The 16,766-nt window shown below is 46.2% G+C and overlaps 1 protein-coding gene and 1 long non-coding RNA gene across 2 annotated transcripts; both read right to left on the bottom strand.

Annotated features, from left to right (window-relative positions):
* Window positions 1-6,596: 6,596 nt before the first annotated feature.
* On the bottom strand, window positions 6,597-10,315 carry LOC148123603 (uncharacterized). The gene is made up of 2 exons (XR_015740640.1): window positions 9,354-10,315; window positions 6,597-6,841 (listed from the first exon to the last, which is right to left on the bottom strand). It is a non-coding gene; the product is annotated as an uncharacterized LOC148123603 (long non-coding RNA).
* Window positions 7,331-8,739, bottom strand: LOC148123604 (vomeronasal type-2 receptor 26-like). The gene has a single exon (XM_087919238.1). It carries the CDS (start codon window positions 8,540-8,542, stop codon window positions 7,586-7,588), a length of 957 nt encoding a protein of 318 aa, XP_087775364.1. The 5' UTR covers window positions 8,543-8,739; the 3' UTR covers window positions 7,331-7,585.
* Window positions 10,316-16,766: the final 6,451 nt, after the last annotated feature.

The following is a 16,766-nucleotide window of genomic DNA, read 5'->3' as shown; positions in this document are numbered from 1 at the left end:
CATTGATGGTTTGTTAGCTGCGTCTTTCCCTACTGAAGAGTTGCTGATAAGAAGAGAGGAGTTTTTGAGTTCTGCATATCTCTCTACTGTGAGGAGATATATCACCGGACTGATATTTGTAAGTGTACTGACCTCTCTTTTTCGACACTGGAATTTGCAAATGAATAATCCCTGGACGGACTGAACTAAGTGAATGATATATGGACTGTTTTGACTATGCTTTAACTCTTGCTGGAATAAAACTATTTAATTAGCACTTGTATCTGTTTTTACTGAGTGTAAGCTACACAACGTTTATCTCACATATTCTGCCTGCCTGCCTGACTGCCCTGCAGATCTTGCTAGGGTATATCCCTAACAGCCATCCTCAGCCACGTCCTACCAAATGGATCAGAGGCACCAATTGCATTTTTTTCAAGAACTCTATCAAAAACGGAAAGAAACTATAGCCACTTAGATAAGGAAGCCCTTGCTATTGTCTCTGCCATTAAAAGGTTTCATGAATATGTTTATGGGAGACCATTTTCTATGATAACGGATCATAAGCCACTACTTGGCATTCTGGCGGGTGACAAACCTACTCCACACATTCTCTCCCCCAGAATGATGCGATGGTCAGAATTTCTTGCTGCCTATGGCTATCAATTAAAGTAACGCCCGGGGAAATCTATTCCTCACGCAGATGCCTTGAGCCGCTCGCCACTACCCGAGCCACAGGAAGACCCAGCTCCCACGCTCCCAGTACTTCAAATAACAACAATGCCATCGCCTCCACTAACGGCCCAGGACATTGCGTTTGAAACCAAAAGAGACTCTTGTTTGGCACAAGTTCTTGGCTGGGTGGAGAGGGGATGGCCAGATTACGACCCTAAGGAAACATTTAAGCCATTTAAAAACAGACAAACAGAACTTTTTTCACAAAGAGGGTGCATCTTGTGGGGAGACCGGGTTGTTGTACCAGCTAAGCTACAAAAAAGGTCCTGCAAATGCTACACAATGGACACCCGGGCATCGTGTGTATGAAAGCGCTGGCAAGAAGTTATGCCTGGTGGCCAGGTATGGACAAACAAATTGAAACCTGGGTCGCCTCTTGCCAATTAACATCATAACGGATAGTCTATATGTCTCTCAATTGGTCTTACATATTTTTGAGGCATATCTATCTCCCTCTATACAACCATCATTAATGACACTGTTGCTTCAGCTGCAAATGCTCATTCAATCTAGGACCCATTCTCTATTTGTAGCCCACATACGTAGTCATCAACATCTCCCAGGTTTCCTTTCAGAAGGGAACCAGGTAGCTGATACTGCTTGTAAAGTACTTCCCATCAGTATTAAGATGCCTCAACCTTCCCCTCTATTAGCAGGGGAAACTCATAGTTATTTTCATCAAAACAAAAAGCTCTGGTTAAACAATTTGGCATTTCTCTGGAAGAAGCAACTGCAATCATACAACAATGCCCCACTTGCAGTTTGCAAGCAAAAACTCTTCCGCAAGGGATTAATCTCAGGGGCATAGAGGCTTGTGAGACATGGCAAATGGATGTCACTCAATTCTCACCTTTTGCCCCTTGGAAATACCTTCACGTGTCTATTGACACCTATTCAGGGTTCATCATGGCCACCCCTCAAAGGGGAGAAACGTCAAAGCACGTTATCAATCATTGTATTCGGACCTTCGTAGTACTGGGACCGCCAAAAAATCTAAAAACAGATAATGCACCAGCCTATATCAGCTCTCAATTCTCTGAGTTCTGCCATCACTGGTCCATTATCCACAAGTTTAGGATCGCCTACAATAGCCAGGGGCAAGCTATTGTTGAAAGGGCTCACCAAACCTTAAAATTGGCATTACAACGATACATGGGGTCAAAAGGCCTTAAGGGCCCCCCTAGCCTCCCAGTATTACAAAATGTGTTAAATGTTTGTCTGTATATGCTTAACTCCTCAATCTCACTGGCACCCCTCCCCTGTCTGCTGCGTCTCGACACTTTACTAAACCACCTGTTCCCATTTCGAGACCACTTGTCTATTATAGACAGTTACCTGATCCTGCGTGGAAAGGACCTGCCGAATTGATCACCTGGGGTCGAGGCTACGCAGCAGTCCAGCTTCCTGACAGAACTCTCTGGGTTCCTGCAAGGTGTGTCCGCCCATATCACCGCCCACAACCAGCAGAGCCATCATCCGAAAAAGATGACAACACTCTTCTTCTTCCTGCTTGGCTGTTCATTTCGCTGGACTGATGGGACATCCACCAGCCTTAACGCCCACAAACCATACAACATCACATGGGTCATCAAGGACGTATACGGGCAGGTATTGAATTCAACACACAACTATGCCAAAATTGACACTTATTTCCCACACTTACAATTTGATTTCGCTGAAATGATCGTGGGCAAAACAGCATATACAAAGACAGGATTTGAGACTCCACAACCAAGCCCAAACCTAGTGAAAAAAACTCCATCTTTATGTCTGCCCAGGTCATGACACCTCTCCAGACCATCAATACACTTGCGGTGGCCTATCGGACTACTTTTGCAAATCCTGGAGCTGTGTATCCACCGGTCACATCTGGTGGAGCCCTCCCTACGAAAATGACTTAATCACCCTTTCCCGTTCAAAGGAGGATAGATCTTGTGCAGGGCCAAAAATAGTCCGCTGTAACATGGTCACTGTGGAATTCACTGCTAGGGGGAAAGCATCTACATTATGGGACACTGGAGTAAAGTGGGGGGGAAGAGTGTATGACACCGTGGGGTATGATTCTGGCAACATTTTTTACATACAACGACACGTACACATACCCACCTCTAATCCTGTGGGACCAAGTGCCAAGGAAATTAAATCTCCCTTTCTACAACCTTTACCAACAACAACTAATCCCCTGCTGCCACTTCTCCGATCTTCCTATAGTGTCCTGAATGCTTCTAACACTTTCATATCTAAACATTGTTGGTTATGCTTGTCTCCCACTCCGCCATTTTATGAAGCAGTTGGATCCTCACAGGCCATAAGAAATGACACCTCGGACTCCCAATGTAGATGGCACGATAGTACCACCATCACTATCACTTCCATAATAGGACAAGGCTGCTGTTTGGGCCACATACCTGAGAATTACTCACAATTCTGTTTAAATGCCACCACGGGAAAGCACTTATGTGACATGTACATACCGGCTCACCGACTCAACCTTAATACAGGAGGATGGACCCAGGTATTTACCACCTTCGGAGGCAATATCAGCAAACGCCTCCAGGGTCAATACTTCATTCCTGGAGATGCCTCAATGTGGGCATGCTCTATGGGACTGACAGCCTGTGCCAGTGGGGATACTTTAATCAAACAAAATTCCTTTTGTATTCAGGTACAATTGCTTCCCAAAATTGATGTATATAACTCAGAAGATTTTGTTTCTTTACTAGAACCTAGACAATATAACCTTAGGGCAAAAAGAGAAGTAGTAACTGCTTTGACGCTAGCTGTACTGCTGGGATTGGGGGCTTCTGGGACGGCCACAGGTATAGCTGGCCTTGTTACTTCTGATCAGCATTTTCGCCATTTAAGCGCCACCATAGATGCAGACTTACGCCGCATTGAACAATCTATAGTTGCTTTGCAGAACTCCCTCACTTCCCTATCTGAAGTTGTCTTACAGAATAGAAGAGGTTTAGATTTGTTGTTCCTCAAGCAGGGTGGGTTATGTGCAGCACTGAAAGAAGAATGTTGTTTTTATGCAGATAGTTCAGGAGTGGTTTTAGATTCTATGAAAGAGTTAGATACGAGACTAAAAGAAAGGCAAAGAGAACGAGAGGCTCAACACACATGGTATCAGGGTCTGTTCAACTTCTCCCCATGGTTAACCACCTTAGTATCTGCCATTGCTGGTCCTCTTATTCTCCTACTTGTGCTCTGTACCATTGGCCCTTGTATTTTAGGCAAAGTTTTGGCCTTCTTAAAACGCAGATTAAGCCAGTTGGATTCCAACCTGTCACGAACTCAGAAACAGGTAAATACTCTCATATCCCATACACAAGAAAAGCAACCTTGGTTATAATTCTCCTCGGACTCAGACAAAGATGAAATCATCAAAAGTGTTGGTAAGGATAAAACATGCATCCTAATGCACTTGCAAGCCTCAGACTCAGAAGAGGAGGGGGCGAGCAAGAATCACCATTAGGTAGTGTTAATATCACTTTCCAAATAAAATAAAAACAGAGGAGATGTTGCAATGTACTGTTACGCTAAACGTGGCAATGCTCAACCTTGTAAAAGTGATGGATGGACAATGGAATGTAGCCATGTGATAAGGTGCTGTGTGGAAAAATACTGGCTGGAGAAACGGAGAAATGAGAGTAATATGGGAGAAACGAAAGTTATGGAGATAAGAGTAACTGGGAGGAGCTAAGAAGTAGGAGCATAAGATACCAGCTATGGCATAGGTTTGCATTAGCATAATTATGTAGAAAGCGTCTTTGTCCTGCTATGACGTATGCATGTAGCCTATAAAAGGAGTACCCACCATTATTAAAGTGCCTTTTCATCCCGAGTAAACACTGGTGCCGTATGTTTATTTATTTACCATGAGAAGGCCCAGGGCTCTGAGTTCAGACCCTGTCGTCGCCAGGAGGCAGGCAGTGAAAAGCCACAGATGTGTCCCCTTTTGAAAGAAACCTCTCAAGGAGGAAAGCGGCCATGAGAGCAGGAGGGCCAGAGCCTGAAATTATGCAGGGACAATCAAGGCCTAAATCTTAGGCCAAGCCAGGAATTCTCCATATTCAGGGCTTCCTGGCTCAGGACAGGACATAATTCTGCATTATTCCTTGTATTTTTCCATTCATTGGACTGGTTTCCAGACTGGTGGCTGGAAAACTCCCTGGGGAGCCAAGAGGGAGGAAGAAATAAATCCCCAGCCTTTCCCTTCATCATAGGGGGGAAGAGGCTCCTCTGCAGGGCTGGGAATGAGCCTGTGAAGAAAGACTCGGCTCCAAGTTTCAGAGCTCCAGATTTGGAAATTCATCTGTGGGAAGCAAATATGCTTTTCTTGCTGAAAGGAAACAAGGCTGAGATGTGGTGATGAAAGAAGGAGCAATCCTGGCTAGTTCATGCCCAGGTTTCCTGCCCTCCTGAAAGGGCTCCCTGCAGATGGAGACCCTCAGTGGGCTCAGGGCCCCTTCCCAGAGAGCCAACCCTCCCCCGGGTCTCAGGCTGGGTCTCCTCTACACTTTTCTGGGCACATTGGGCCATTTGGGGGGGAGTCAAGGGCCCACCCACCCTCCAAAATGGGGAGGCAAGGGGGAGTCCCGAAGCAGCAGCTGTATCAGACCGAAACAATCCCTAAAATTGGAAGTTGCAGCAGGTGAATGAAAACCAACCTGATAGCAACCTGTCCGTCCCTGAAGGTCCTGCAGTGAATATGGGAGACAACCTTCCTTCCTCCCTGGACCTTCCCCTCATCCACCCAGGGTCCCACCCAAATTTCCCCGCATAAAAAGACCCTGGTTGCAACTGGAGCCATGTGGGATCTCCTGCTTGGCCAGGACATGGAGGTGCAATGGCTCAATGGGTGGCCTTTCTCTTTGCCCATCTTCAAGGAGGTTAATACCTCCAACCCTGCACCTGTGTGAGGCTGAGGGGGTCTCCTCTCCTCCTAACCCCACCCCATTCCCTGCTTTCCTGGCTGGGGGCTGGAGGGTCCCCTCACTCTGGCAAAACCTCCAAGGGCCTCAGGCAACAGAACGAGGCTCCCTGGAAGCAGCAACCCAGGAGAGGCAGCCGGTTGCCAGGATGGCAGATGGCTTTGTCCCCTCTGATCCGATCCCTGGTGGTCCTGGGTGCCTTGGGAGGAGATCCTGGGGGTCCCTCTTGGAAGGAAGCTGGAGGAAGGGGGAAGGGCTGGGGTGGGGCAGCCTTTCCTCCTCTGGACTGCGAGAGAGGCCGGGGGTCCTGGCAAGGGTCTCTCTCCAGAGGAGGAGGACCGAGAATGCTGGGTTTTTCTCCGTGTTTTTATGGGGGGGATGCAAGGATGAAGTCAAGGCCTCTCCTGTCCCTCCAGCAGCCCCCTGAGGGGCAGGCCAGAAGCCCTCCATCCCCCATGGACTAGGGGAAGAGGCTGCCTTCAGAAGTGCGGGGGGCTTTTTCCCTGGAGGTCTTTTCTACTCCTTTGCATGGAATGGTCTGGGGTCTCCTGCTTGGGCAGGGGGTTGAACTAGATGACCCCCAAGGTCCCTTCTGGCTCCATTCTGATGGGATCTTAAGGAGCCTCTTTGTCAAAAATGGCTCTGAGGACAACATGGACTTGTCCACTTACAAACATCTGTTTGGTGACTGAAGTTACAACAACACTCAGGAAAGTGACATGACCAGTCTTCACATTAATGACCATTCCAGCACCCCATGGTCACATGATGAAAACTCAGGCGTGTATTTATGACACTTGCAGTACCTTGGGGTCATTGGGGTCACTGGAAGACTTGCTTAACGACCGCATGATTTAACTAAACACCACACTCATTTGCTTCACTCATTTGCTTTTGAGGCAAAAAAGTTGGTAAAATGAGACAGAACTTACTTAGCAACAAAAATTGTGGTCATAAGTGGAGGATTGCCTTTATTGCCTTATAGTTCCTTGAAATTTATCTCCAGAGACGTTCAGGATCTCTTAGTCAGAATATTCACCTTTCTTCTCCCCACTTCTGCTCACTTCCAGGGAGCCTGGAACAAAGTCCTTGGTAGGAATTATTTCTGGGGCTTCCAGGGCTGGAAGCAGCCTGAGAGGACTGAGGTGAACCCCTAGGTGAGGCCTTCAAGGGTTGCACTGCTGGGCTTCCTACCTTGGAGAGAAAGAGAGAGAGAGAGAGAGAGACCCTCTTTCCTCTGGTGGAGTTTGAGATGCCCCCAAACTCCTGCTTGCAACTATTCACACGGTGCAGCCACAATGAGTCCAATTTTGTCAGGATGCAGCCTGACTCTCCGGTGGGGCTTCTCCTCCTTCCGCATCTTCTGGACTCATCTCAACTACCTCAAGCATTGGGGAAAAGAACCGACTTTAATCAGGGGATGGAGAGAGGATGGTGAATCTCATGGAGAAGCTTCTTTCACAGGGCAGAAGCAGCTATGGGAAAGGGGTGCTAACTAGGTCTCTTTGGATGAGAACTTCTAAGCAAGAGGCCCTGGAAGCCTCTGCCTTCTCTGGCTTGGTGGGATGGCCAATGGCTCTCATGGAGATTATCAAACAACATAGTTGGAGTTTGGCTCCCACACCAGCCATCTTACCACTTTTCGTATTCATTCTCTCATAGATACACTATTAGCTGCTCTCAGTATGAATAAGGTGTCAAATTTATTGGCAGTGGCTGAATAACAAATTCCTCTGAATGATTTTCAGAGTTCCCTTTAGCAAGATTTATTGAGATGAAGAAAGTTGCAAGGATTACAGTCATTCAAACATTTCCCATTGAAAAATGTAGACATGATTTCTTTGATTCCTGCACATTATCTAAGTTGAAATAATTAGTGTCTACTTTGACATAAAAGGAAATTTTACAATTCTTTAAATGTCATGTGTTATGTCTTATGTTTTTACAATTGTTCTGGCTGTGAGATGCTCCTTTGTGTTCAGCTCTGGCCTCAGAAGGATAATGTAGCACTTGGGGATGAAGATGCAGTCCAGCAGACCAGCACTGGAGGCCAGAATGGAGAAGACCTGCACAGCCACCATGTGTTTCCCTTTGGTGCTCAGGTAGGTGGGCACAAAAGTCACCCAAACACTGCAGAAGACCAGCATGCTGAAGGTGATCAACTTGGCTTCATTGAAGGCCCCAGGCAGATTCCTGGCCAGGAAAGCTACCGTGAAGCAGACAGCAGCCAGGAAGCCCATGTAGCTGAGGGTGACGTAGAACATGACAACGGCCCCTTGGTTGCATTGCAGGATGATCTCTCCAGGCTGGGAGTGGAGATCAGAGTCAGGGAAGCGGGGAGAAACTCCCAGCCAGATGGAGCAGATGATAACTTGGACACCAGAAGAAGACAGGATGATGGAGTTGGCCAAGCTCTTCCCCAGCCATCTCTTCACTCGGTTTCCTGGTTTTGTGGCCAGGAAAGCCAGCACCACCGTGATGGTTTTGGCCAAGAGAGAAGAAACAGCGGCCGAGAAGATGATGCTGAAAATCGTTTGTTGGAGAAGGCAGGTGGCTTTCTTTGGTTGACCAATGAAGAGAGAAGAAGACAAGAAGGAAAGCAGGAGGGAGACCAGGAGGATGTAGGAGAGGTCCCGGTTGTTGGCTTTGACAAGGGGAGTTTCTCGGTATTTAATGAAGATGATTAAAACAAGGCTTGTAGTTAGGAACAAGAATAGGGCAAAAGAGACAAGGATGATGCCCAGAAGTTCTTCATAAGACAGGAAGGTTATCACTTTGGGGATACATTGGACTCTTTCTTTATTTGGGTATTTATTATCTGGACACTTGGTGCATTTTTCTGTATCTGAGGGGGGAAAAAAACCAACCACATATTTCTTTGTCCTTTGCATTTCAAGATATATTGTACATTCTTTGGCAACTAGTGATTATTGAGAGCATTTTCTGGGATGGATTTCTTAATATCTCCAGAGACAGAAAATAAGTGTACCACTTTTTTAAAAAATATACCTACGATATATTTTTGATAGGGTATGAAATTGAGTGAAGGCTTAGGACTTGAAAGATTTCTTTTGTAATGTTCGGAATATTGATATGAACCTGCATTACTAAAGGTAAATAATGAATCAATTAATCTTTCTAGAGAAACTTACCTGCCAGGTGGCAATTCTTGTTTACTTGCCTCAGAGGATGCTGGCGGAAAAAGTGACTCCTGCAAATAATTTGGAATGGCCATTGGAGCAGTGGTGATACAGGTGCAGCCAGATACACGAATCACTAACCATGCCACCACATTGTGTATCTCATATATCAGCAATACCTTTTCAGTGTTCCTCAAAGGGAACCCATGTAGACTGCATTGCAATCCTCCTTTCAGGAGGTGGACTTAAAACAATTCCTCACACTTTAAGAAACTCAGGTGTTCCTAGAGAAGTAAATGTGGAAGGAAGGACACATCCAAGCTAAAAAGAAGAAATATTTTCTCTGGCAGTAGTAAAGCTTGTCCAATCTGCCACTGCCACCTCTCTCTATCCAGCCCTTCCTTCACAGTCTTTTTGTTCTTCTGTTTAGAGAAGAAACGGGGAATTTTGGAAATAAAGAAGAAACCAATTCAGCTTCAAAGTCTTTTTTAATTCACACTTTCATGACAATGCTCTGGATGGATCCAGTTCCACCAGGCCTCCCATTTTCTTCTGGTGTCACCCACCTTTCTGAGTGGAGAAGGTCCCCTCTGGACAATGAACGCAGTCGTAGCAGCAAACTGGCTCTTCTTTTCGAGCCCTCTTGACAAATCCAGGACGACAACTTTCCACACATTCAGATTGAGGAAAGGACTGAGCAGAAAAAAAACAGGATTGCCAAAGGAATGTGTTAGGACTCTCCGTCCATGCAAAATGGAGGTAGAAATGGATATTAGACAAGATATTAGATATTAGCCTCTGGTCTTCACTTAAGTAAATACAAAATCTCTCACTATTTCCAAATGGTTGGAGATATAACTCCTGAAAGATTCTTCCTTTAGTTCCTCTCTTTTGCTTTTGGCATCTCACATTGCCAAAAAAAAAAAAAAAAAAAAGGCCTTCATTAAATAGAAAAGTCTGGAGAGATTGAACCAGTGGTGGGATTGTACTGGTTCTGTCTATTCTATAGAACCGGTTGTTATGATTCTGCGTAGTTCAGAGAACTGGCAAATTGCACCACTGACTGGCCCCTCCCCTCTCCACCTGCCCCTCCCCTCCGCACCCAATCAGTCCTTATCATGCATGCGTGGCATCGCCTGCAGCCTGCTTTTGCCCACTCGCCAGGCCAGCCATTGCTGCATGCCTTCCGCTGTGGCCCTGCCTGATCTCTCTGGGTGAGTGAGGCTCTGCAAGCTCTGGGGCCCAGTTGCCTATTTGCCACTGCCGGTCACCTTTAACCCCCCAACCCCACTTGCCTTTTGCTGCCACCACCCGCCGCCCTCACCCCCAGCAGGGAAGGCCCAGTATCTGCGGTGAATCCAGGCGGGGGGCGAGATGCAGACTGGTGGGGACCTGAGCTACATTTCGCTGTACTGCAAGAGATGTGGCGAGTCTCGTGTCCTCCTACTGCTGGGAGAGCAAGAGAGTCTTTCCTGGCACAGCTCAGGGTGGCAGAGAGAAACAGGATTCAAGCGGGCTACTTCTCTGCCAGACAGAACCGCCCGTTTCCCCATTGGAGAGGAAGTTGCAAACTTTTCACTGTGCAGGGAAAGACTCTTTGTTACTTCTTTCATTTCTTGCTTTTGGAATCCAGACAGGCTGAACAGGCGACCCTCCTCCTCCTCCTCCTCCTCCTCCTCCTCTCATAACCAGCAGTTGTGGCAGGGCCAGGAGGGTGCATGTGCATGGGGCGATGCTCCTTAAGCACATGCCAAAGCACAGCCTACCCAGTCACATGGCCACCAAGCCACACCCATAAATTAAGACACGCCCACAGAACCGGTTGTTGCAAAATTTGAATCCCACCGCTGGATGGAACTGAGAAAAGATTTCAGTATTAAGTGATAACCAGACGGTTCCTTCTCATGACCCCATTAACACGCATTTCTCCCTTCTTCTTACACCCATAATTTTAAGGTGAGATATCAGAACAATCTTGATAATTTCAGGTGAACTGAAAGCCTTGGAGCTGCTTCCTAGGAGCAGAAGGCCCATTGCTCCATCCCAGGGAGGGCCTCCTTAAGAGCCTCCCAGATTATGGAGCTGCCCCTTCAGGGGACACTTTTCCCCAAGCAGGATGAGAGGAAGCTTCTTTCCCCCAATGGGGCCTGGATTCAGGCCCCGGTCAGCAGAATTGCCGCCTTCGTTGCTCTTCTGGGCACAAGGAGGAAACAACCAGAAGCTACTAGGGACACATTCCCCAGCCGTTGTGGGTTTCCCACCCGTTTAATGGAGACCCTTAATTGTAAGTGGTCCACAAAATGGAACAATATTGAAGCCTCCCAAGCAGCCTAAGGGAAAAAAATCCATTTTCTACTGTCCAGATTCAATTCTCAGTGAAGATCAACCACCTGTGGAGAATAGCATCAGCCCTCTTGAAATGGGACCTCAGGTTTTGGAAAACGGAGAGAAGACAGCAAAACTTTCTCCTACCTTGTTGAGCACCTTTAACAATGAAAGAACATCTTGGTCGAAATAAAGTATCTGTCTTAAAAAATACGCCACAGCCTCTCTCCTGAGATCATCCCTGGGAAGAACCAACAAGCCCGAAATGAGCAGATCTGCTGCTACCTCTCCATTTGGGTCCATGTAGAGTTTAAGGTCTGAAATATTGACAAACTCATTCTTCTCCAGGAAAGGATGGAACTAGAATGGGAACATGCAGCAATTTTAAAAGCGGAAAACTTTGTTTCTTATCCCAGATGCTTTTTCATATTTGAATCTGTTAGATCTGGGAGGATGGTTCAAGAACGGAGGCAAGACTCAGATAACAACAACAGCTCTTTATTAGTGACTTCAGATCTGAGCGGAACATCCCAGCCGCAGCTGGCTGCGGCTAGGCAGCCAACGAAGGCGATTTGAGTTTGCCGCTCTTGGCTGGGCCAATCGTGGCAGCCCGTTTACTAGCCAATCGGATCAGTCTGTGGTGACCAATCACGATCTGCTATTCACGGGCCAATCAGAGTTGCAGGCTTTCGAGCCTGCTAGTCCAGAACAGAATCTGTCTTCTGTAGTTACAGATATGCTTTATTAGGAAAATAGGTGTTACCACTATCTTACAAGTGAACGAAAAAAGTTCACAAAAAATTGTTGATCATATTTTGACAATATAGATTTTGACAAAATATAGTTGAACAACAGAAAAAAGGAGATTTATGAACTCCCTGAAAGCAACAGGTTGCTTATCAGAAACACGGATTTCTGAAGAAGAAAATTGTCAGGGTCATCCTCTCCCAGGAAGCCCAGACAGGAAACCTGAGCTAGGCCCACTTCGCTGTAATGCTGCACTGACAGGATTTGGGGAGTCAGAAAGTACAAATCTCCCACCGACCCTTTTTTTTAATGCAGCTGTAGGTGTCCTCCTCTTCTCTGCTTCTTCCCCAGGCAGAATCTCTCCTCCACCCCACAAAAGTCATTCCCTCCTATCACGGCCCTTTCTAAATGGGTTGTGGGAAAGGGGGGGATATAATTTATGTGCTCTATGCAAGTCATCCTCACATATTATTTCATTTCCCAAATACATTATGGAAATACTGCTGATATAACTTGATCTCAGGAAAGAGTAACAAACAATTTTGTGATGTGATCAGAAACCCAGTTAAGTGAGGGGTGGATGGTATGATAATTAAGTGGATAAAAACTGATTTTAAAATGGTACTCAAATAATCTTTAGTTTTTTTAATCTTTGTCATGAGAGTGGGAAGATACAACATTTTGTCATTAAGTCATCAATTTTTCTATGTTGTGATTAATATAATAGTGTTGATAAATCGCTATTATACAAGATTTATAACAATTCTCAGGCAAATATACTTTTATGTTATTTAAACATTACCAACTTTCCAGAAAAATATTTCTGATTTCTCCTAGAAACAACTGTATGACTGAAAAGCAGTAGAAAACTATCTGGATGTTAGGATTTGATAAATTATAGTATCTCATATAAGAACATTAATGATGCACTGGATGAAGGATTGTGCCAAGCTTGATAAGTATATAAGGGAGCCAGTTTTGTCTTCTGGTGAAGCCTCCGAAAGAAGTAGAATCCAAGAGGCTGCGAGTTCAAGTCCCGCCTTGGTCATGAAGCAGACTGGGGATTTGGGGCCAGTCTCTCAGCCCAACTCAACTCACAGGGTTGTTGTTGTGGGGAAAATGAACACACAACTACTCATTGGTACTCAGCCCCCGTGGCTTCTGCAGGGAAGGGCTTTTAAGGATGGGGGATGAGTTAGTGCACTTAGTGAACTCAAACAAGGCCTCAAAGATCTGGAAATCCAACAAGATGGGGCTGCTCTTCCCAAGAATGTTTATTTGAGCAGCCTTTAGAGCAATTATATCGAATAACCCTGCCAAAAGTCCAAAGGGAATTAACCTCCGAGAGCTGCAACGGAGTTCCCAGAGCCGTTTCAGGGGGCCGATACAAAGAAAGAGCGCCTGAGCTGAGACTGGGGTCCTGTGGACAAGGGGCCACTCAAACTGCAGCTCACGCAGAGGCGGTATTCAACCGGCTCTCACCGGCTCAGGTGAACCGGTGGTCACCCCTGGTTGGCCACACCCCCAAACCGGGTCACCCGCTTGTCCCAGTCGCTCTCCTAGCTTTCCCTACCATGTGGTGGCTGTGGTGCAGATTGGGCAGATGTCCCAGGGCTGTTGCACATGCGCACTGTGTGTGCAGCCGTGCGTGTGCTACTGATGCAGTGCGCATATGCAGCAGCCCTGGGACATCCGCCTGTCTCCCCGCCCTCCCGGAGCACATTTTCTTACTTCTCCCGGTGGATGCGCCTCCTCCAGTCCAGCCCGGCCCGGCCAGCCAGCAGGGGAGTGGGCGGATGTCCCGGGGCTTCTCACCCTCTTGTGGCGATATGCCTGCAGGAGCCTCTCGGGCCGGCTGAGCCGGGAGTCGCCATTCCCAGGCTTCTACTCTCCCGTGCTTGGTCGACGCCTCTTCACCTTGCCTGAAGCGGCTGGCCCTGCCCCTCACCCTCCCCTCCCTCACCTGGCCTGAGAAGGGAAGGGGGACGGTGGGGGATAGCGAAGAGTCCAGGTCCCTATCTTCCCCTCTCTCTCCCCCACTCTCTGTGTCTGTGTGTGTATGTGTGAGACAGAGAAAGAGAGTGGGGGGTGTTAGTGTTTGGGGACAAACCCCCAAGCAGAGTGCACAGCAGCAGTCAGGCCAGGCAGCCAAATGAGAGAGAGGCTGGGCCCAAAAGTATACACACACTGGAGACAAAAACACTGTTTGTAGTTTTAAATAGTTATTTAATTCACACAGAGTTTAAGCATTGTCAATTCAGTCCATATGTCATTATCCAATATATCCATCCAGTAACCTAGTCCATTAACTAGTCAGTACAATGTCTTTATCTGCTTGTAAATCTTCTCCTTCCGATACTTTTCTCTCGAAGACAACGCTGAGTATTCACAGGATATCAGCTAACCAAGTAAACAGTCCTTTTGTTCAGTAGAAACGGTATCCAGCACAGTAGCCAACAAGCAGACGTCTCATACAGGAGTAAACAGCAGGCAGCAGAGAATCAGCGACCAGAGACCAGAGCAGGAACCAGGATCAGTAACCAGGAACCAGGAAGTGTTACGTTACTCTCACTGCCTTTTATTGCTGCTTGCAACCGCACCCTTAATTATCTAATTACATTGCAGTTTGGTGCTTAAAGCTACAAACACTTAAACTTAGGTTTATATATTTAGTCACCCAAACCTAGTTGGTGTATCCATATAACCAACAGGGGGGCAAGAGAAGAAAGAAAGAAAAAGCAAGAAAGAAAGAGGGAGAGAAAGAGAAAGAAAGAGAGGGAGAATGGAGAAAGTGAATAAGATATATGGATGGATAGATAAATAAATGGAAGGAGGGAGGGAGGGAGAGAAAAAAAGGAGAGGAAGGAAGGACACAAATCCTGGATCCAGAAGACTCTTTGAAGCAGCACAGCAATCTAGGGCTGGCCTGCAATGAATCTCAGAGGTCATCTAGTCCAACCCCCTGCTCCAGCAGGATATCCTTACAGAATCAAAAATAGCAGGGTTAGAAAGCTAAGTGTGTGTGTTTCTGTGTGTGAGTGTGTATGTGTGCATGTGTGTTTGTGTGTTTGTTTATCGTTGTCAAAACTCCAAAAACGGGAGAAGTAGCTCTGGGGAGATCAGTTATAAATTAGAACACTTGCCAAGCACCCGGCCATTAAGCGAGGACCAATTGTATTTGGTTGGACAGTCACATGGCCCCCTGGCCCAGCCCACTCAGTCACATGGCCACCAAGTCACACCCATCTGCTCACGTGACCACCAAGCCACACCCACAAATTCAAGCCATGCCCACAGAACCAGTAGTAAAAAAATTTGAATCCCACCAGTGAGTTCACAGCCTGCTATGCAGCATCTCCTATCAGGACTCAGGGATTCACTTTGTGACGCCTCTCCTAAGAAAATATCCAGGAAATACGGAACTCTTTTATGTGCAACTGCAGTTATCAGATCAGTAGGAAAGAGTTTCTCTGAATGGGGCCAAATTCTGTTCTATTGTAATGCAAAATTATGTATTTATTTATTTAGGACATTTATATTGCACATTTATATTGCATTAGGCAGACTCTAACTGCCCATTACTGTCATTTATTTTTATTTTTCTCCATTATTATAATTATTATAATAATTATAATTATTATTATTAATAATTATTATTATTATTAATTGTAATGCTGGTCTCTGACTGTACTAAAAGTGGACTGGATGAAGGAGGAAGCTGTGTTGGAGACATTTGCCATCTTGAGTTATTTGTAAATAAAAATAACTCAAAAATAACTTGTTTATGAAAACAATCTCAAAATTGTACTTGACTGTAATCTGAAACTGAGTCTTGAGAGAAGACAAGGAGGAGATTATGAGAGCAGCTTCTCCAACTTACAAAATTTCTCAGTTGGACAAGGGAGGATTCAAGACTCTTCCAATGACTGAAAGAGGTGTTGGGAGTTAAAACCCTCCCCTCTCCTAGGAAAATGAAATATTTTAGGATATACTAAAAAGGGAGAATATATTTCCCCTAAAAAGAAAAGTAGAAACTCAGAGAGGCTGAAATTCAGCCCCACTCCCACCTTTGCTAATGGACCATTACTCTGGTCTAGGCCACTCTATTTTACATAACAAAGATCTACTCCAGGTAAAGCTCAAAAGGAATTGCCCAAAGCCCTTTCATCACATCACCATCATCCAGGCAGGCTCAACCAAGCCTGGGACTCAGGACAGCCTACAGAGTTGGCCCTGCATGGCCCCATGGGAGTCTGACAACCAATCAGAATACAAGCTCCAATTCAAATCCCAACAGAGGGCATAAAACAGTTGCACTCTCAGCATCTCAGCCCTTCTTTCCTCAACCAAGGCATGTGCTCCTGTCCACCATTAAACCATCTTCCAAGCAGTCACCATGTTTCCAGCGTCTTTTCTCACCACTTGGACCTGAACCCAGAAGGAGATTTCTTCCAACAGAGGCTAGACAGAAACTTCAGATCTGCTCCCTGTTATTCTGGAGCGTCAGACAGGAGCAATTAGATGGTGCAAATCTCTTGACCTTGTGCAGCACAAGAAGGTTGAGATGTTCCCCTCCTTCTCCTTTGGGTTCCTTCTCCAAAGGATCTCAGATAAATAGATCCCTATTGGGACCCCCATACCTGCCACGGCTGCAGCCTCGGAGCCCCCAACCTCTTTTCTCCCTCCTTCCTTCCCCTCCTCGATCTGGAGGAATAAGCGGCATTCATGGCCTGGGCCAAAGTCTGAATGAAGCTGTAGTGATAAGGGTCATTTATGATCCGTTTCCTGTTCCTTTTCTCCTGGGTCTCCAGTGGGGCTTTCTGGGTGCATCTTCTGCGGCCTTTGACAGAAAAGACGTGCTTGGAAAGGGAACAGTGAAAATAATGATCTTGAAACGGATCTT

This window comes from Pseudonaja textilis, unplaced genomic scaffold (assembly GCF_049901715.1).
Source record: "Pseudonaja textilis isolate UNSWEBS1 unplaced genomic scaffold, rPseTex1.2 PTEXSCF68, whole genome shotgun sequence".
NCBI lineage: Eukaryota > Metazoa > Chordata > Lepidosauria > Squamata > Elapidae > Pseudonaja > Pseudonaja textilis.
The sequence above is the reverse complement of the archived record's forward strand: the minus strand, read 5'-3'. Positions and strand labels throughout refer to the sequence as shown.